Source organism: Aquarana catesbeiana, linkage group LG02 (genome assembly GCF_042186555.1).
Source record: "Aquarana catesbeiana isolate 2022-GZ linkage group LG02, ASM4218655v1, whole genome shotgun sequence".
NCBI lineage: Eukaryota > Metazoa > Chordata > Amphibia > Anura > Ranidae > Aquarana > Aquarana catesbeiana.
The window spans coordinates 693,413,475-693,435,619 of NC_133325.1; the positions used below are offsets into that span (position 1 = coordinate 693,413,475).

At 42.9% G+C, this 22,145-nt stretch overlaps 1 protein-coding gene across 3 annotated transcripts in view; it reads right to left on the reverse strand.

Moving 5' to 3' along the window:
• GIT1 (GIT ArfGAP 1) overlaps positions 1-22,145 on the reverse strand; it is a 249,322-nt gene that overhangs the window by 54,444 nt on the left and 172,733 nt on the right. For all 3 annotated transcript variants that reach the window (XM_073616833.1, XM_073616835.1, XM_073616834.1), the window contains 2 exons: positions 16,321-16,369; positions 15,168-15,240 (listed from right to left, as the gene is read on the reverse strand). In XM_073616833.1, coding sequence (XP_073472934.1) covers positions 15,168-15,240; positions 16,321-16,369 — 122 coding nt within the window. The remainder of the gene's footprint in view (positions 1-15,167; positions 15,241-16,320; positions 16,370-22,145) is intronic.

The following is a 22,145-nucleotide window of genomic DNA, read 5'->3' on the forward strand; positions in this document are numbered from 1 at the left end:
GGCAGCTACATGGAATGTGGGATGGGTCAGGAACTGCTCCATAAAAAAAGAAAAAACACTTATATCAGCCACTTGGTGACTTTTTTTCATGGTTGCTCTCTTGCGGTTTCCTTTTTGGTAGAAAATGTACTTTGTGGCAGTGGAGGAGGAGGACTAGATTGTGTTAACTCACTCCATGCCTACAGCAATGCAGACAGCAGTCTTGAATCATTCCACTTCCCACATTGTCTAGGCAGCCCTACCAGGTGACGTCACTGTCTGGAGCAAAGACGATGGATTGTGCTGCAATGTTTGTTGTTATCGTGTTTACAAAGTTCCCAGAAATGTTCAGGAGCTGAGGGCTGCAGGATGTCAGTGCACAGAATAAAAGGACGAAACAGCCAGAACCGGTTTTCAAAAAAAAAAAAAAAAAAAACACATAAATGTCACTCGCAGATCTAAACCAGTGCAAAGGGCCAGAATTCCATAATGTGGAAATAAAGTGGAAAAAATTTAAAAATTGCAAACTGACAGTCTCGTTATAACAAAGAAGACATGCTAGGTCTCTTCTGCAAAAAAAAATGTTACCTCTCCGTTTGCAAACCTTCTTAAAGTGTCACTAAACCCACATCATAAAAAACTATCAAATAAATAAATGGTGTATTACATGCAGTTCATACTTACTCTATCACAATGAGATTCGTTTTCTGTATTCTGCAAAAAACCTGGTTGATCCTGCTGTTCACCATCTCCACTTTCTGTCCATGTCCCCAATTCAGCCAGGGATTTTGCATCTGTGGTGGCAACTCTGCACATGCTCAGTTTTCAGTGAAAGTCTATGCTGAGCATTTCCTCCCTATCACATCTGAGTAGCCCATGTGACTATAGAGTCACACATGTGCGTATATACACAGTGGTAAATGACAGCCCACTCCCTTCCTCTTCCCTCCATGCCTGCTAAACACAATGGGGGGTGAGATATTACATATAGATTAATGGTGGCTTCACCTCCCTCCTATTCTGAGACACGGGCTATAGGGGTGTTACACAGCCTGTGACTGTCAGAACTCCGCCCACAACATGTTATTTATACAATATAATAATGACTTGATTTCAAATATATTTTTGTATGCCAATTTAAAACAGTTTATTTATATTTTTAATCTGTATTCCAAAGGCTGTTTTTTTTTGAACATGTGACCAACAACTGAGGACTAGAAGCTCCTCCTGCTTATGTTTCCCTGCAGACAGGCTGGGAAAGAGCTAGGTCATGTGACAGCTGTATATAGATTAGGAAAAAGGTAGAGGTTTTATTTTATTGAAATAATTACAGTGCCATCATCCACATACAGAAATAGAAGGGACAATGTAAATTAAACAGTGTGTGTTTAGTATCACTTTAAGAATATGCACGGATTCTGATACATTGATCTGCGTGCATGTGTAGTTGAATGAACATTCTCCACACACCTTGGTGCCAGAATGAATACACTGCTGTGTGCATGTGCAAACATTCCTCACTGGCCAATCAGGGTGGCCAAAGACCTGGCACCCAAAAACTGCTAGGTAAAAGATCTCAGCATTGGCGAGGGAGCTTCAGGATGTCACTTCACTGGAGTGGAGGTACTTGCAGACGTTACAGAAGAATAGGCTACACAATAACACACCTATGCTTCCCTTTGCTCTGATCCTCTCTGCTTATATTTTCTAGTAAATCGCTTTTTGAATACGCTACCAGGTAATATATAAGTGACTAAGCAGTAGAATGAAAATGCACATAAACAAATGGCTAAATAAAGCAATATTGCGCAATTTCTCAAGTGTGACTAAATGAATAAACTCAAATAGATGGTGATGTAAAATCAACAATAAGAAATGATAAATGAATAATGAGTCCAATCCTAGAGTCCAAGTATCGATAGATGCATGCAATTCATAAAATTATGTGTTAAACTTTCACCAAATCCAAACTGCTAAGTGCTCCCAGAACTCTCACCTCAATACAGGGTAATAATCAATATTATGGGCACACAGATGTGCTGATGGAATCCAATATCCAATCTCCAGATAACAGGCTCTTGTAGTATTTCCAGCAGCTCCACACCACCTCAATAAGGGAAATAGTAAGCCTTATGGGCACATATATGTGCTGGTGGAATCCAATCTCCATACTCCAAATTACAGGCTTTTGTAGTATCTCTAATGCCCTGTACACACGATCGGACATTGAACGAACATTCTGACAACAAAATCCATCGGATTTTTTCCAACGGATGTTGGCTCAAACTTGTCTTGCATACACACGGTCGCACAAAGTTGTTGGAAAATCCGATCGTTCTGAACGCGGTGACGTAAAACACGTACCTCGAGACTATAAATGGGGCAATAGCCAATAGCTTCCGTCTCTTAATTTATTTCGAGCATGCGTGGCACTTTTTGCGTCGGATTTGTCTACACACGATCGTTATTTAAAGGATCGGATTTTGCTGTCGGAAAATTTTATATCCTGCTCTCAAACTTTATGTGTCGGAAATTCCAACGGAAAAAGTCCGATGGAGCCCACACACGATCGGAATTTCTGACAACACAATCCGATCGCACTTTCTCCGTCAGAATATCTGACCGTGTGTACAGGGCATAACAGGTCCGCACCACATGCAGAAATGAAATGGATTGAAAGCCTCCCATAGTGTAAATCGTATAAAGAATCATAGGTTTATTAAAAGACAAATGAATGGTTAAAAACAAGTTAAAAGCACAGTAAAGATAAAAACAATGGTGTTTGGTCGCCTCACACGTCACTTCTGGTCCACTGCTCACTCCGGCCATGCTCTACATCACGTCAATGATTGACAGCTGCTCCCATTGTGGAGGAGGAGGGGAGGCATGGTTTTTCCTCTGTCTCTCTCTCACACTGGCTGTGTGTGCAGCGCTCTGAGTGGCTTCATGTATACAGGGAGTATAGACCCGGAGCATACACATAGTGAAGAATCAAAGTACTCCATATATTCTGTGGCCACAGAAAGAATGAGCATCAAGCAGAGCGGCCACGGGAAAATCAAAAAACCAAGATCCAAGGAAGAAATAAAAAAACAAAAAAAAAAACAAAAACAAATATATGTAGGAAAAATAAGAAAATTACATCCTTCCATCTGAAGAATGTGTTACAGCAAGCGGAAAAGGTAAATCTACATAGCAGGGATGCAGACAGCAATACAATTTGAAAATGCTTCTAAACGTTCCCTAAGCAATTCAAAACTAAAAAAAAAAAAAACATACACTTTAATCACATAACTGATTTTTCCTTAGCCACTGGCTCTGCCAGTGATGTATGTGTCGCCACTATGTAGTCACTATTGGCTGCTGCATTGGACTGCTGTCCGGGAGGATTGATTTGGTGCCCAGGATTGACTAGAGCATACATGCCCAGTTGACTGTTTGCCACCATGTTGCCAAGGACAGAATTGTGGACAGCACTTTTGACGAATTACTGGCAACACACTATCCACAACATTCAGACTTGTGGGTGCTGGCTGCTCAGTAGCTGAATCCACAGATCCCACTGCCAGTCTGATACATTTCTAGAATGCAGAAAAAAGCAGTCTCTTTCAGCAACCAAGTGGTAACCCTGCTTTTTTACACTCAGTATTCATTCAACCTTTTAACCAGCCATAAAGATATATTACTCGGTTTGAAATGAAGATGTATAAACAGACTAAACCTCAGTGCTTTAGTAAAATATTGTCTTCATTATGCCTACTGACAACTAGTCAAGACTTGAAAATCCAAAAGCCACAATACACTGTTATGCTTGGCTGCTTGTTCCTTTACAATCAAAATAGGATGACATTTACATTTTAGTTAGATTTTTTTATATTGCTGTGTGAAGGGTGTTTGCCATGAAGTAGATGAAGGCATTCACTCCAGGGTTTCATACTAGTTCTAGAGAGCCTTCTTTAAACAGAGGCAGCGAACATCAGCTCTCAGCTCTACTCTATGTATCGAAATGGCCACACAGCATACCCAAATAACTGTGGAAAAAGACAAACCTTCCACTAAGAATAGGATTTTTGACTTAGCGTGAAATAGGTTCCTTGGAATACATTAAGAAAACAGATGAAGTATTAAAGGTACATTGGGTTACTATGCTGCCTTTAGGAGATCTGACACTGGCAAATCACAGTAAAGACAGTCCAACATAACATTCCCCACCTCCAGCCTGACTCAGTTCAATAGCATAAAATAACAGGAGTGGACCATAAGAAAAGAGTGGAGGGGACTGTGTACCTTAAAGTAGTCCAAGGAAGGGATTGAAGGTAAGTGCAAAATACGATTTTCATAATTGTCCATTAAGGCACACAGGATGAAATATTCAGGTACATTGGGATGGAAAAACAGTCCAACTGATGGGTGTGTTACACAGTAAACAAAAGGCTAACACACAAACCCAGAAGGTTAAGGGAAGGGGCACAAAAGAGTCTTACAACCAAAGCTGCCATCAGCTGAGGCTCAAACGCTTACCTGGTAAAAACTAAAATTTGTGACCTAAAGACCAGGTGGCAGCAAAATTGATAAACAGATGCCTGGTGCTTAAAAGCCCAAGAAGCACCAACTGACCTTTTTCAGTGTGCTTTGATAGGTAAAAGTGGAAGCTCACCCTTGAGAATGATGGAATGTCAAGTCCACCTGGCAATAGTGGAACATGAAGCAGTTTTGTCCTCTATGGCATCCTTCAGGAATGACAAATACAGAGTCAGACTGTAGAAAGGGAGTTGTACAGTGTACCACATCCAGGCAACGTAGGGAAGTCTTGTGAAGATATTTCGTAGCAGGACAGAGGAATAGTAGAACAATGTCCTTGTTAAGGTGTTAAGAACCACCATCACAGTGAGAAAACATGCCTTGGACCTCAAAATAACTGTCTCTGTAGCACAAGAAATGCTTCTTTACAGGTTAAAGGGTTACTAACCCCTCGTGTTTTTTTTTTTCTTTTTTATAACAAACATGTCATACTTACCTCCACTGTGCAGTTCGTTTTGCACAGAGTGGCCCGATCCTCCTCTTCTGGGGTCCCTCAACTGTGCTAGTGGCTCCTCCCTGAATCAGGAAACCACCTAGGAGATGAGCTCTCCCTGGGGCTACCTGTGCGGGCGAGCTCCTGAATCCAGCTTTTGAATCCATAGATATGCATAGAATGCATTAAGGTGAAAAACCATGAAGGTTTACAACCCCTTTAAGGCATCAACTCAAGGACTCCACCACAGAATTTATGACAAGAAAAACAGCCTTGTAGGTCTGATAGGGCTAAAGAGCCAACATAATCAGGCTAGGATCCTAAGGAGTCACTGAGGAACATACAAAATGTGAGCGACACCCTGTATGAGGGCCCCTGAAAAAAAGAACAGCTAAGGTTGAAACTTTATTGATTGTACTTAAGGCCAAGCCTGTAATCTAAATCAGTCTGGAGGAAGGACAGAGAACTTCCCCCAATGGAATTTCCTTTTTTCACACAATGAGAAAGATTTGTTCCAGGTGATAACCGAATCCAACAAACCCCTGCTCCACAGGACCTGGGCATGAACAGCCAGGCTGTTTAAGCAAGCAATTAACCAAGAAGCAGAGTGGAAAACTAGTCAATGGGACATAAAATCTGGTTGATCTGAGAGGGTATACAGAAAGCCTGCCAGGGTCTGAGTACCACATCCACCTAGGCCAGTTTGGTGCAATGAAAATATTAGGAATGCCGTCTAGAGCAGGAATCTTCAAACTACGGCCCTTCAGCTGTTGTGGAACTACACGTCCCATGAGGCATTGTAAAACTCTGACATTCACAGACATGACTAGCCATGATGGGAAATCTGCTCAGTTAGTTGAACCTGGAAGCCAGGAGGTCCAGTTTCTGCATCTCCTACCTGCAACAGAGGTTTGCAACGCAGGGTGAAGAGACCTTTCCCCGGGGGTCCAGACATCGACATCTGAGGAAGTCCACCTGACAATTTTCATGTTCCAACCCTGCAGACACGGCTACAAAAGGAAGTTCCACCAAAGCCAAAATCAGATCCACTGTTTTTTGAGCCACAAGGCTTCTGGTTCATCCCTGATAGTTAATGTAGGCTACTGTCATGACATTCTCCGACTGCATCCTGGATGGATGACCTTGCAGATAAGAGATCCAGCATTTAAGGGATAACCAAAATACTCTGTGCCCTAGAATACTAAATCTTTTGACAAGTCAAAAGGTGACCTCCAAGAACATAAAGGTACTAGAATGTCCATGATCATGCCATACCTGGGCCAGTCCCTTTTTCCATAAATTATAGGCAGACCTTGGATGGTGCCTGAACAAAAATAACATTAGCTGTCTTGGGAGAAAAGAAAATGAAGGGGTTCTCATTGGAATACTATGATATTTCTGAGATGTGAGTTACACATCTTTGGATAGAATTCTATCTGGTCACTGGGTTTAGAAAAAAAAAAACCTCTGTAAATCCCGGTTTTAATACCCTAAAAATATTTAATTTAGTCTCAAGGGTAGCCACAGCACTCTGTGTGCAAGTTAAATTCTTGGGTGCTCACTCACAAAAATATCCATACAAATCCAAAACAGGTATAGAAGCACTCACCGGTCCTGCGGCGGAGCTAAATTAATCTCCACTGAAAAACTTATGAGGGCATCCATACCGGCTTTGGATTTGTATAAAGATATAATTTATATAGGAACGCACACTGGGGGGAGCATCCTGTTATGAAATGTTTTCTTAGTTATCTTAAAGTAAAACACCATGCATTAAACATGTATTATGGGGCAGAAGGCACAATTTGCGCATCAGAGGCCTGCCGGAGTCCGTTGAAGGGGATCATATCTCTACGGCAATAATCTCCATCTTTAACACTCTCCTCAACCGCCCTGCCCAAACCCCTATAGCAATGGAACGTATTCACCGCGCATTACGCCCTAAGGGCAGGGAGACAGACCCCCCACGGGACATAATCTGCTGCATTGTGGACTTTAGACTTAAGGAAGACATCATCAAAATGGCGCGGGGCAGACCACAGATCCTGCATGAGGGAGCGCAGGTACAAATCTTTCAAGATCTTTCTGGCATTACGCTCCAGCACAGGCGCGACCTAAGGCCCCTGCTGGAGGTTCTGAGGGACAAACGAATAATATATAAATGGAAATTTCCCTTCTGTCTCTCTGCCTCCGCCCATGGCTGTACAGCGATTCTCAAGGTCCCTGAAGACCTTCCTCATTTCTGCGCCACCCTTGGCATCCCACCGGTGCCGGTGCCTAATTGGTATGCAGCTTTCCGTCCCAGGCCTCCCACCCGGGAGGCGTTCAGAGAAGATCCCATGGAGACACAAGCACCCCTGCCCAGCAGGAGACAATCTCCCTCCATGCACAGAAGCCACACCGCCCACCGCTCGAACTACCGTGCCAACAGCCCCGACGTCTCACCAAGATCCCGGGGCCCACGCAGGAACCGACACAGGCACGTTTAAGCTGCTCAGCTCCTTTACATGACGGAATGAATCTGTCTTCATTACGAACGGCCCTATCTGTTACTCCCAGTTTATGTTCCAGAATATTGTTTTACGTTTAATTTTCTACTTTTTACACCTCTTCCTTTTGTTATATCCTGGAAGGCCAATTCAAGTTATGCAAAGGGGATACCGGCCGGTTCCTCTGTTCTTGCAGCTCCTTCACCTTCCTCTCACCAGTAGCTATGAGGCAGTACATGATCGTCAACAGGACATTCCCCATCACCGCTCTCAAAACTTAAGCCTACGCTACATTGGTGGATGTCCCCGCCCCTTTCAACCGGGCTATAGCCGAACAAACTCTCCTCACAACTACAACTCCCAGAATGCAAGACATCACCGCACCCCGCCCATACTTCAACGTGCACATGCGCAACCCGCTGCGGTACGCCGCTACGCTGCAGAGACAAGCTACACTCAAGTAACGATATCACGCCTCTGAACCAGGATCCTGCACACTTCCCCATTGGCGGACGCATTCGTTACCTTCCCGGCGACTCCAGTCTCACCACGGACAGCTCATTTGTTCCCGCTTACCAACTGTTCCAGAATTGCCTCACAACGGAGGACCTCCCACTTCATCTGCCGGCTAAACGAACTGCCAGACACGCTACACTGCTGTGATCCACACATCCACGTACAGGAGTACGAACTAACCGGTATACCCTCCCACAGTTTTATAGCGCCTCTGCCCACTGGCAATGCCTAATTGCAGAGCTCTCTGTTCCACCGATACATCCAGGCTATGGTTTTTGATCCCCCTTAGTCTAAATAGTTGCCCCATATTGAGGCACCATGTTGTAGATCAGTTTCATATTAAGATTGATTGTGATAGCCTTTGGGAAATTGATTTCAAGTCGCTATCGATGGCTCAACCCCTATTTCGATGTCACCGCCTCACACCCTTAAGGGAGTGGATCGGTGCATTACAAGCATTGACATTGACGCCGGTCCTCACTCCCTTGCTGGACTGGGGACTGGTTGGCCTTAATACTCAGCACTTGAAGTTACTTAACCCAAGGGCCTGTTTGTTTTATGGTTTTATTGTTTCCCTATTTTAATACCTTGTCGAACGCTAGCTCACTAGGGTTCCCATATAGATGGCCAAACCTATGCTACCACCCTAGAGTCCTTCTCATACATACCCAACTAATACAATGAAGCTGTACACCTCAGTCACTCGCTTCATACCATCCTGTGGCGGAGGACCTTGTACCTACCTTCGTCACACACTCCCTTCTCCTTCTCCACCGCCTGGTTTTAGGTCAACCCCCACACAGGCTTGTGTTGAGTTGCTGTCCCTCTATTGGGGTGTGGCGCCCCACGCAAGACCTGTACCCCACCGATCTATAGCTAGAGAGGCAAGTGGAAACACAGTTCCATACCTCTTCGGTACTTTTCTCACCGACCCTACGTGTATCAAACACACTAAACCTATACATCAACCTTACACCACCCCATACCCACCCCCTCTCTTTTTCCCCCACTTCCCTAAAATGGCGGCCACGACAAACCCACTCTCAACCCAGGGTGTTTCGACACCACTACCCCAATCACTTAAATTGTACTCGGTAAACATACGCGGTCTTAACACTCCTGAAAAACGATCTAGATTACTACTCTCCCTCCAACAATCTCGAGCACATATTGCGCTAATACATGAAACGCACTTCCGTACAGACTCTATCCCTAAATTACAAAGTAATTACTTCCCCACGGCGATCCACGCCTCCAATGTGGAGGCGAAATCCAAAGGGGTCACGACCCTCATTTCCAAAAACTGTCCATTCCAGATAACAAACACGGTACAAGACCCCCATGGCAGATACCTTTTTATAAAGGGCACCCTACATCAATTACCCTACACCATTGCGAACATCTATGCCCCCAATACAGGCCAAGTATCCTTTTTCAATACGACTCTACAATTGCTAGCCAGCTTCCAGGTCGGAACCCTTATCGTCGGCGGGGATTTCAATGTCCCACTGACCCTGTCCATAGACACTTCAAACGGGTCTTCCTCCATCACTTACAGAGCCCTGCGGGCCATCAAAATTCAACTAAGTAATCTGCTTCTTCATGACACTTGGCGTACACTGCGCCCTAAGGAAAGGGATTACACGTACTACTCAACGCCACACGATAAGTATTCCAGACTTGACCACTTCTTTCTTTCTCAGAATGACCTGACTAATCTCACTAAAGCCACTATTGAACCGTCCCTTCTATCAGACCACAACCCTATTTCTATGACCTTACAATTACCGAATAAGTATACAAAGACGCGTATTTGGCGCCTAGATAGCTCCCTGCTGACAGATGAACTAAATATGGATAGACTGACCAAATGCCTAGCTGACTACTTTGCCACTAACTCCACTCCTGACGTCACACCCGTGACCACATGGAATGCTCACAAATGTGTCGTTAGGGGGGAACTTCTGTCTATCACCTCCAACCGCAATAAACTCAAACACGCCCGTATCACCGAACTAACCGCGCGTATACACAAGTTAGAACAGGCCCACAAAGCCTCCACCGCAACTGCTTCGCTAACCGAATTGACGCAGGCCAGGGAGGAACTCTTGGACACATTTAATAAAACGCTGAAACGTAAATTCATGCTAACACAAAAATTGTACTATGAATTCGGTAACAAATCCAGCAAATTACTAGCTAGGGCGCTCCAATCCAAAAAGGCCTCGCATACCATTCATAAAATCTCGAACTCGGCTGGAGAATCATTCGTTAAAAATGATGATATCTCAACACAATTTGTACAATATTTTACCAAACTGTATAATTTGCCTCCAAACCATCGCACTGACGATTCTTTAAATAGAAAAAACGCTCTTCTGAATTTTCTAGAGCAATACGGACCAACCCCTCTATCTACAGAAGACGCACACTCCTTAGACACCCCTCTTACAACAGAGGAACTCCTTGTAGCATTACGACAAATGAAGACAGGTAAAAGCCCCGGCCCGGATGGCCTCTCGACTTGCTATTACAAGTCCTTCCCATCCCTTCTTCCGCAACTTGTGAAAGCCCTCAATGCTCTGACCCCCTCAACAGATACCCACAATGAAATGCTCACAGCCCACATCATAATCATCCCCAAAAAAGACAAAGATCCCACACGAGTGACGAACTACCGCCCCATCTCCTTGCTAAACGTGGACCTTAAACTCTACGCGAAAGCATTAGCTAACTGAATCCTACCCTTTCTACCATCTTTAATCTCGCTTGACCAGGTGGGCTTTGTCCCGGGTCGTGAGGCAAGGGACAACACGACTAAAGCCCTGAACATACACCATTGGCTCACGAAAACGTCCACAAAGGGATTCTTTCTCTCGGACGCAGAGAAGGCGTTCGACAGGGTGGCATGGGATTACACCCTTCAGGCATTAGGCTTGCCGCCACGCATGCTCAGAATGATCTTAGCCCTTTACGCCTCCCCAACAGCTAGGTTGAGGATCAATGGCGGGCTGTCGGACGCCTTCTCTGTTTCTAATGGAACCCGTCAGGGGTGTCCTCTGTCACCGCTTATATTTATATTAACCCTTGAACCCATGCTTCGCAAACTGAAAGACAACCCCACTATCAAAGGTGTTGATATTCATCACAAATAGTACAAACTGGCCGCATACGCGGATGACATACTACTATTCCTGACAGACCCCATCACAACTATCCCTAACCTTCTAGCTGACTTCAAGTTCTTTAACACCCTCTCCAACTTACAAATCAATTTTGACAAATCCAAAGCCCTCAACATTACCCTATCCACAGACACGGTTAATCTTTGTAAACTTAATTTCCCATTCGGCTGGGAGCCTTCAGCTATTTCATACCTTGGAATCAAAATCACCACTTACCTGAGGAATCTCTACTCCAGTAATTTTGCCCCCATGATCCTGTCCATCCAAAGAGATCTACAGAAGTGGCATCTTGGAACCTTTTCTTGGCTGGGCAGGATCGCCATATTGAAGATGAACGTTCTGCCCAGATTCCTCTACCTCCTCCAAGCCATACCAATAAAGTTACCACCAATATTTTTCACATCTTACAAACGCATTTGCAGATCCTTCATATGGGCATCTAAACAACCGAGACTTAAATGGGACAGATTAGTCTTTCCCAAACGATTAGGGGGCCTGGGACTCCCAGACCTCTTAAAATACCATTGGGCTTGCCACTTAACTAGATTGGTAGATTGGCACAAGCACCGCCTGTTCAAAGAGTGGATAGAACTAGAGGACTCCTTTGTGAGTCTTCCGATCGTTAACGCTCCATGGGTTAAACATGTACCAGAAGCCTTCTCATCCCACCCATCCATTGGCGCCACCCTAACGATTTTTAAAAGGGTATGCAAGGCACTTCACATACTACCAGCACCGGGCCCCATGACACCATTAAATAATAACCCAGAATTCCCCCCGGGTCTACTGTCTAAAGACCCCACCCTGGACACAGACACCACCCAAGCACGGGCCCATAACTGTTTTCAAAACGGTTCACTACTTTCTCACACAGACCTCGCCATGACACTCTCTAACTACCACTTACCTTTCTTCAAATACCTGCAACTGAGACATTTCCTCCAAACCCATACAAGGGACTCCCCTTGTAGCAGAGACCACACCCTCATCTGCTCCGACAAGGAACCCCAAGGCCATCTGATATCCGCAACTTACTCTCTCTTGTTCGCACAACACATGGTCAAAAACGACAAATTAGTACAGCAATGGGAATCAGATCTGACATTGGACCTTTCCACACAGGAATGGGATTCCATCTTCACCCTCAACACAAGAGAACAGATATAAATTGTTCTCTAAATGGTACAGAACACCTGATAAGGTTCATCACTTTTATCCAACCGTCCCCCCAACCTGTTGGAGGTGTGGTGCCGCCAAAGGCACCCTATTGCACATATGGTGGGAGTGCGACCTCATACAGCCGTTTTGGAAGGAAATCCACCGGCTGATTGCTCAAATAACCACATATACACCGGCCTTCACCCCTTAAAGATATCTATTCCACCACACCTCTGTCTCAGCGGGATCCTACAAAAAATCACTCACCATAGATTTAGTCAATGCAGCGAATCTATGCATCCCTGCTCTTTGGAGGAATACGACACCCCCCACGGTCCAAGACTGGATTCGGAGGGTAGACAAAATAGCAGAGATGGAAAAACTTATCTGCCAAGCCAACGATAACCCTACCAAATTCAACACCACTTGGGCTAGTTGGCTACACTTCCGCCAATCCCTCTCCCAGACCACTCAACCTATAACTTCTTCACATACTCCACAGTGAACGCAGATGCATTGAAAACCTGAATCCCCGACTCCGCTGTGTCGCCTACCCCCTGTTCCTTCCTCATACCCATTTCCCGCTTTGATCAGGTACATACCCTCACCTTCTCACAGATAAATTAGATACTGATCTTTTTGAGCATACTCTCCCATCTTATACACTTGTGACAGAGGCTGATAGCCACCGCTGTCTACCTGCCTTTCCCGACACTCATAAGCAACGACCCTGGTCACCAAGTGGAACTGCATTTCAATCAGAATTACACTTTAGTCGCTGATCCCACTTCTCTACCATTTTCTTTCCCCGGCCCATTCACAGCGATGGTCCCTTTAGGGGTGAATGGAACCGGGTATTGCCTTAGACAATCCTGCTGTGACCGTTGCTTTTCTTAAGACCCCACCCTCTAGAACCAATATCCCATCTCTCAACTAATGCATCAATTCCAGGAATTCTAGTTACTTATGAACTGCATATTCTTTCTCTGGAATTGACTTACTGTCTACCTTCAGCGAGGGGATTACTGTGGAAACTGCATACATGCTATAAGTTTGTAAAATTACTGTTTGAGATGTATGTTACATTCACTTTGTGTATCTGTAAAACCTAATAAAATCTTTTGAAAAAAAAAACATGTATTATGGGAACCTTCTGCCACCATTATCCCTTGCCTAAATGGTCCAGGAACGACCACAGACCTCTCCAACAGTAATACAGACTGCAATAAAAACCCGAGAGAGGCTCTGACCTCTCACTGCTCTATCCATAATGAAAAATAAAATGCTTTAGATACATATCTGCTTATACATCTTTCTTTCTTTTTTTAATTTTTTACAAACTCTGTTTGAGTTGCTTTATTGTTTATTTTAATTTGTTTTTAGTTATTCCTGCAGCACTTTGAAAACCATATTCTGCTTTAAATTAGAATGCAGCTCTATTGAAGCTCTTTCTTGTTCTCCCTTCACCATTGGATCCTTGATGTGGCTTCCCAGCCGTTTACATCCTCCTATGCTATGTCCTATCTTATTATATTTTCTAGCTGTTTGGGACAGAGCACGGCACCGCACACCCTGGTCTTTGCTGCATACTACATTATCTCCTATTTTTTGCAACCCCAAGTTCACACCAGGGCTAGTGCCAACTCCCTTTCAGTGGTGACTTAATAAAGGCCTTCTATGAATTGGGGACCATCTTGATGGCGACAAACTGTATTCCTTAAAATATTTTAGGAACAGCTGCAGATGCCACTTAAACCTTCTCGTAGATCCTGGGAACAGGATCTAAATCTTACCTTTGACCCAATTGAATGTCAAGACATTGCATATTTTCATAAATACTACATTGACAGAATCTAACTATAAACACTTTTAAGTTGGCATTTGGTTCCCACACGGATCGCAAATATGCATCCAATGACATCGCCCACATGTTTCTGGCTCTGCGGATAATTGAGAACTATGCACCAAATTTGGTGGCAATGTCCTATAGTATCCAGATTTTGGATTCGGGCATTTAATTTTGTCTATTTAGTGATGGGAATTAATATCCGCAGAGCTCTTGAACCCACCATTTTCCAGAAATTACCTGAAGATGTCCCCACAAAGTCAGTGAAACAGATTTCCTACATATTCTTGGCAGCGAGAATTACAATTGCCAAAAATTTGAACCAGTCAGTGATACCTTTTGATTACATTAAAAGTAAGCTTAATTGGATCACAGTTAATGACAAACTTACAACTAATAACACAAAAAAATTTAATAAAACATGGGACCCTCTCTTTTTTAATCTCTTCTCTCCCCTCCCTTTTTTCTTACCTTGTTTGTTCTTTGGAAACTCAAATATTGTTGCTTTGCATTAGTGTGGTTTTATGCTCAGAATTTTTATTACTGGGGGTTCCCTATAATCTCCTCCCCCCCCTACCTTCCATTCCTACTACCCCCTATTGTGAAATGGCTTTTTACAATGCATTCCCCACAGCACATTATACATTTTGATGCTACTTTGGTTCAATATGGACCTAGTTTGTATTTGCCAACTTTTGCATTGATGACTGTTCACCATTGTTACATATTAGGGTGCTTGCCAGAGGGCTCTCTGGTATTAAGTGGTCTATAGTTCATGCTTTTTTAGACCGTTCTTCCAAGCATCGTTAATGTAGCAGTGTTCTTATGGCTATGTATACCTGAGAAATGTATGTGTCCTTTTATGTAACATTTTCTACTGTTTGTATTTTCTTACTTTCAATAAAAATTTAGAAATCAAATTAGAATGCAGTTACACTTCATAACATAATTCACTAAATATGTCAGCAGAGGTTTTTCACCTGCATCATTTTCTCTTCGATCGACTTCATCGTAAACGTCCATGGCCAGCTCTTCAAAGAGTCGGTTACTGAGCTGTGAATGAATACAATGCTTGGTTAGTCAGCTGGTAATGGTGGGGGGTATACACATGTCTATCAGAAGAAAGTACAGAGGATGGAGGAGGGCTAGATGAAGAGATAATGACAACAGGGGGAATCATTAGAGCATAGACAGACTGAAAGCTCTGCAATTACATCAAGTTGGAGCAGCAAGTGATTAATGAAAAGATAAAAATGCCACTTAAAAACCATGACAAGTGAGACAGGAGGGTAGGTGACATGATGGAAGCTGGGTGAACAGCTCTGTCAGATAAATTACAGACATCAGCCAGATTTTATGAACATTAACATTACGCCTCACGCTGGCTTTTTGAAATTCTGTGATGCCATTTTAGTGGGTTAGATTTGGAGTAGGCCTTAATGGTGCTGTTAGTGTGACAAATATACCGTATATGGCTATTTGACTATACTTTTCTTATGTCCATAAATATCAATTGTTTACCTTACTGTGCCATGTATGATTGTATAAAGCATACCATTTTCTTTTAGTTTTTTTTTGTGACACTATGTCCCACTGAACTGTGTTGAGTAGTGGTGGCTCTCCTGTGGTATATGGGTGCCTGACCTCTGCAATGTGAAGTTTTCTCGCTTCTCTTCTTTTCACTTCTGCACGCGTTGTGTCCCCCTACATAGGGCGTGGCCTCAGTAACGTGATGACATCACAAGAGGGTAAGCCCATCGGTGCCATTGATCAGTTTATATTATTATAAGCATGAACCATGATGAATTTCATTTTGCAATATATCTTTTTTCTCAACATAATCATGCTATGGTGTATATTCATGTTTTTTTTTTGCATGGTTTTCAGATGGATGAAATTGATTGAAATTGTGCATCGTATCCTGAAGAGAAGGATACACAAACCTCTTCATAAAAAGGATTTCTCTGTAGTACCTCTGTATATGTACAATTATAATTTGGTAAAATATAAATGATGGAAATTATAAAGGACAACTTTGCAAAAATTTGGCTTTAGCAGCCGAGACTTTTATGATGTATACAGAATTTTGGTACTTATTTTTTTTTTTTAATTTTACTGGCTTTGAGAACTTACCGCCTGTAGCTTCTTTTTGGCAGCTTTTGCGAGTTCTGACAAATCCAAACTACAAACAAAAGTACATAATAAACATATATGAGACAGGGAAAATCCATCAGCATGCACCGAACACTACATCAGAGAAAGTCAGATGTATTATAGTAGCCAATACAGAACACGGTATTACAGATAAAGTTGCTATAACACATGAGATATACACTCACCGGCCACCTTATTAGGTATATCTGTTCAATTGCTTGGTAACACAAATTGCTTATTTAGCCAATCGCATGGCAGCAAATCGATGCATTTAGGCATCTAGACGTGGTGAAGTTGACTTGCTGAAGTTCAAACCGAGCATCAGAATCGGGAAGAAAGGTGATTTAGCCTAGGTTTACATTGCTGCAGAATAGAAATCGTACGAGTTCAGCTGAACTCACACCATTTCAACCCAGCAATGCAGTCTGACTAAAGGGGCGATTTGACAGACATCCGTGCGGGTTCCTGCACAGAGGTCTATACAAATTGCCCCCTGAAGTCGCCAAAAGTAGTACAGGAACTACTTTTGGAAATCGGTGTGGCACTACAAAGATTCGGACAGTGCCATATAGCCGCCAATTTGTCATGCGATTTGACATGTCAAATCACATGCCAAATAACTCCAATGTGAACCTAGGCCTAAGTGACTTTGAACGTGGCATGGTTGTTGGTGCCAGAGGGACTGGTCTGAGTATTTCAAAAACTGATGATCTACTGGGATTTTCACGCACAACCATTTCTAGAATTTACAGAGAATGGTCCGAAAAAGATACAATATCCAGCGAGCGGCAGTTGTGTGGATAAAAATGCATTGTTGATGTCAGAGGAGAATTGGCAGACTTGTTTGAGATGATAGAAAGCCAACAGTAACTCAAATAACCACTCGTTACAACCAAGGTATGCAGAATACCATCTCTGAAAACAGAACAGGACACCTTGAAGTAGATGGGCTACAGCAGCAGAAGACCACACCAGGTGCCACTCCTGTCAGCTAAGAACAGGAAAACGAGGCTACAAGTCGCACAGACTCACTAAAATTGGACAATAGAAGATTGGTAAAAACGTTGCCTCCACAGTCACAAGATCTCAATCCAAGAGAGCACCTTTGATGTGGTGGAACAGGAGATTCGCATCATGGGTGTGCCGCCAACAAATCTGCAGCAACTGCGTGATGCTATCATATCAATATGGACCAAAATCTCGGAGGAACACCTTGTTGAATCTATGCCACGAAGAATTAAGGCAGTTCTGAAGACAAAAGGGGGTCCAACGCGATACTAGCAAGGTGTACCTAATAAAGTGGCTGCGAGTGTATATATGATTATGACATATCTTCCCACTGAAAATATAACTTGTATGCATATACTGCATGTGCTGTAGTCAACTTTTGATAGGATTCTTGCAGTTCACTGCACTATAGTCCTTTCAGCAAATAACTACAAAGTGAGGGAATCCTATCAGACAGTTGTCATCAGAACGAGTGTCACCAGTGATAGACTTCTCCTTGTTCTTATACTTGTTCTAAAAACAATTGAGAATTTTAGATCTTTCTTTAAGCTCTGGTGTTCAGGGTGAAGCAACCCAGTAGGGACACACAGGCAGCAATAAAAGCCTGACAGGGATTCTAAACCATCACTTGTCTGTACAAAAGGAAACAATGGCTTTAGGTACACTATAAAGAGTTTATGTTGGCTATAGCAACCAAACAGTGAAAATTGCAGAAGCAAAAAAGACACCTAAGGGTAGCGTGAGAGCCCATTCACACCATATGCACTGGGTAAGGCTGCCAGGCACAGCTGAATGCATAGACAATGCAATCTATCTTGAGTTCTATGGGTTCAGTTCATACCACTGAAGGTAGGACTTGCTGCATCACAACAAGCTGGGGGGCATATTAATGTAATTTTAATGTATATTAATGTAATTTTGTGACATCTCCATAACGTTGAAAAAAACAAAGACACTTTGATTACCAAGATCTACAGTTTCTAAAATTCATGCAGCAGAACAAAAGAACAGAAAACATAAGAAATAATCAATTTGACCATTTATACTAAAAAAAAGGAAACAGCTGTGTTTGCAAGCAGTCATTAAATACATGTTTCTACAACTTGAATGAACTCTGAAAAGCATTTCTGTAAAATGAATTATTAGGTTAAAATTTTAATTTCCTGTACTATATCCACACTGACAATTCTAGATACCTTACTTTGACTTGTCCGTATGACAAGGCTGTAAAACTTTCAGTGTTGCCTGCCTATCAATGGAATTCAATGGCCTGTCTTTAAACGTATGTACCTATGTATCTTGCATGTGCAGGGTTCCAATTCTTATATTGCAGCTTGTATAAACAGTTCTCCCTGGCCACATCACAATGTCATAATGAATCCATCCAGCGCCATACTTCTCCCTAGGCAGCATTTTTTTAAATGGAGTTGAGGCTGCCAGCAAATTTAAGTAGAAACTAAAAGGCAAATCCCCCCCCCCCCCATTTGGATAGAGTAAGGGAGGGTTATAACCTCTGTAAGGTTTATTTTTGCCACCTGTGTCCCATTGGGGAGATTCCCCTTCACTTCCTGTTCCACACCCAAAATAGGAATTGAGAGAAAATCCCACTAAAGTGAGGAAATCCCTGGCTGTCACCAAGGTCATCAGAACTAGCATCCCCATTCGAACATATCCCCCAACTATTCCTATGCTGGGGACAACCCCAAATTTGGGATTTTCTTTAACATTCATTTTTGGTGATAATTGTAAACAGACTAATAAAGAGGGTGAATCTCCCTAACACAGACAGCAATAAAAATCTATTTAAAACTAAAAAAGTTTTGCCTTTAGTTATACTTTAAGAATGTTTATCTAAAATAAATTTGGGGACAAGATGCAATATTACATAATTTAGGATGATATGACGGGTTTTGTAATGGTGAAAACGATTTACAAAACCTTACAAGGTGTATACCGGTGAACTTTTTTTTTTTTTGGCTCTCAGTAGGTGAATCTTGAAAAAAGCCTTGAAATGCTTCTGGGGATACCCAGGGCTTTTGATTTAAATCCAGCAGAGAACCAAGACTGCACTAATTAAAACCACCTTGCCAATTCTCCAACCTGCGACTGCACATGTCATATATTCTCACCTCCACCCAACGTAGGATCCCTGTTGTAACAGAGTTGAATATCAGGGCTTAATTGTACTAGCCAGGTTTTTTTGCCAATAAGCTATCATTCCCCAAACATAGCATGTCTGGTATTGCTGCAGTGTACAAGTGTGTGTACGTATGTATGTGTATATATATATATATATATATATATATACACATATACATATATATATATATATATATATATATATATATATATATATATATATACACATATACATATATATATATATATATATATATATATATATATATATATATACACACACACACACACACACACACACACACACACACACCTATTATGGAAAAGATCCTTCAGCATTGCAACCACTTAGCTACATTTGAATGCCCTCTTTAGTCTACCAACACTTAAACACAGACATAAAATGTCAATTAGAGAACTACAAATATATCTCCCCCCCCCCCCCCCCCATCCCATTAAATATGTGCAGACTGTGCAGACAAGCATGCCCGTCTATGTGTTGAACAGACACACCCTGTACCTGCTTTCAACATAGTAAGATAAAGAAATTCCAACAAGGCCAATCAACTGTCCCTTAGGAATGAGCAGCCAGTGGCGTCTTTTCTGATCACATGTAGCCACAGTTGTAACAATTGCCGACGCTGTTAACAAGTTCCTTAAAGGTGAAGCTGTGTTCATTCTAGCCTGACACCTTACAAGCACAGCGGGTTTTTAGAGAAGCCTTCGGGAATGGCTACATACCTTGGAAGAGAATAACAAAACACTGAATCTGCTAAGATATACAGTATCTCACAAAAGTGAGTACACCCCTTACATTTTTGTAAATATTTTATGATATCTTTTCATGTGACAACACTGAAAAAAAAGGCACTTTGCTACAATGTAAATTAGTGCGTGTACAGCTTGTATAACAGTGTAAATTTGCTGTCCCCTCAAAATAACTCAACACACAGCCATTAATGTCTAAACCGCTGGCAACAAACGTGAAATGTCCCCTAAGTGAAAATGTCCAAATTGGGCCCAATTAGCCATTTTCCCTCCACGGTGTCATGTGACTTGTTCGTGTTACAAGGTCTCAGGTGTGAATGGCGAGCAGGTGTGTTAAATTTGGTGTTATCGCTCTCACTCTCTCATACTGGTCACTGCATGTTCAACATGGCACCTCATGGCAAAGAACTCTGAGGATCTGAAAAAAAATAATTGTTGCTCTACATAAAGATGGCCTAGGCTATAAGATGATTGCCAAGACCCTGAAACTGAGCTGCAGCACGGTGGCCAAGACCATACAGTGGGTTGACAGGTTCCTCTCAGATGAGGCCTTGCCATGGTCGACCAAAGAAGCTAACGCCATATCCACAGGTTGTCTTTGGGAAATAGACGTTTGAGTGCTGCCAGCATTGCTACAAAGGTTGAAGGGGTGGGGGTCAGCATGTCAGTGCTCAGACTATACGTCGCAAACTGCATCAAATTGGTCTGCATGGCTGTCGTCCCAGAAGGAAGCCTCTTCTAAAGATGATGCACAAGAAAGCCCACAGTTTGCTGAATACAAGCAGACTAAGGACATGGATTACTGGAACCATGTCCTGTGGTCTGACGGGACCAAGATAAACGTATTTGGTTCAGATGGTGTCAAGCGTGTGTGGCGGCAACCAGGTGAGGAGTACAAAGACAAGTGTGTCTTGCCAACAGTCAAGCATGGTGGTGGGAGTGTCATGGTCTGGGACCGCATGAGTGCTGCCGGCACTGGGGAGCTACAGTTCATTGAGGGAACCATGAATGCCAACATGTACTGTGACATACTGAAGCAGAGCATGATCCCCTTCCTTCCGAGACTGGCTTGCAGGGCAGTGTTCCAACATAACGACCCAAAACACACCTCCAAGATGACCACTGCCTTGCTAAAGAAGCTGAGGGTAAAGGTGATGGACTGGCCAAGCATGTCTCCAGACCTAAACCCTATTGAGCATCTGTGGGGCATCCTCAAACGGAGGGTCGAGGAGCACAAGGTCTCTAACATCCACCAGCTCCATGATGTCATCATGGAGGAGTGGAAGAGGACTCCAGTGGCAATCTGTGAAGCTCTGGTTAACTCCATGCCCAAGAGGGTTAAGGCAGTGCTGGAAAATAATGGGGACTACACAAAATATTGACACTTTGGGCATTTTTGTACTCACTTTTGTTGCCAGCTGTGTAAACATTAATGGCTGTGTGTTGAGTTATTTTGAGGGGACAGCAAGTTTACACTGTTACACAAGCTGTACACTCACTACTTTACATTGTAGCAAAGTGTAATTTCTTCAGTGTTGCCACATGAAAAGATAAATAAAATATTTACAAACATGTGAGGGGTGTACTCACTTCTGTGAGATACTGTAACTGTCCTTTGTGGCCAATTGTTCAGGCCTGACTAATGGCTTATATTTGACAATAAGGCCAAGAAATGCATGCATAGGCACCTAGTGAGGGATGAGAAGCAGGAGCTGGCAACCCTGCACTATCAGCCACAGAAGGCAGGCAGCTCAAATTTGAAAGCCCTGGTTTGGGCTACCCAGACCACTGTAAGGGCTCATTCACATGGGCCACAGGCTCTATTGGTAGGCTTATTTTTTGCAATCCAAATGGGGTCTTTACATAGAACTACCATGCGGCAACCACCA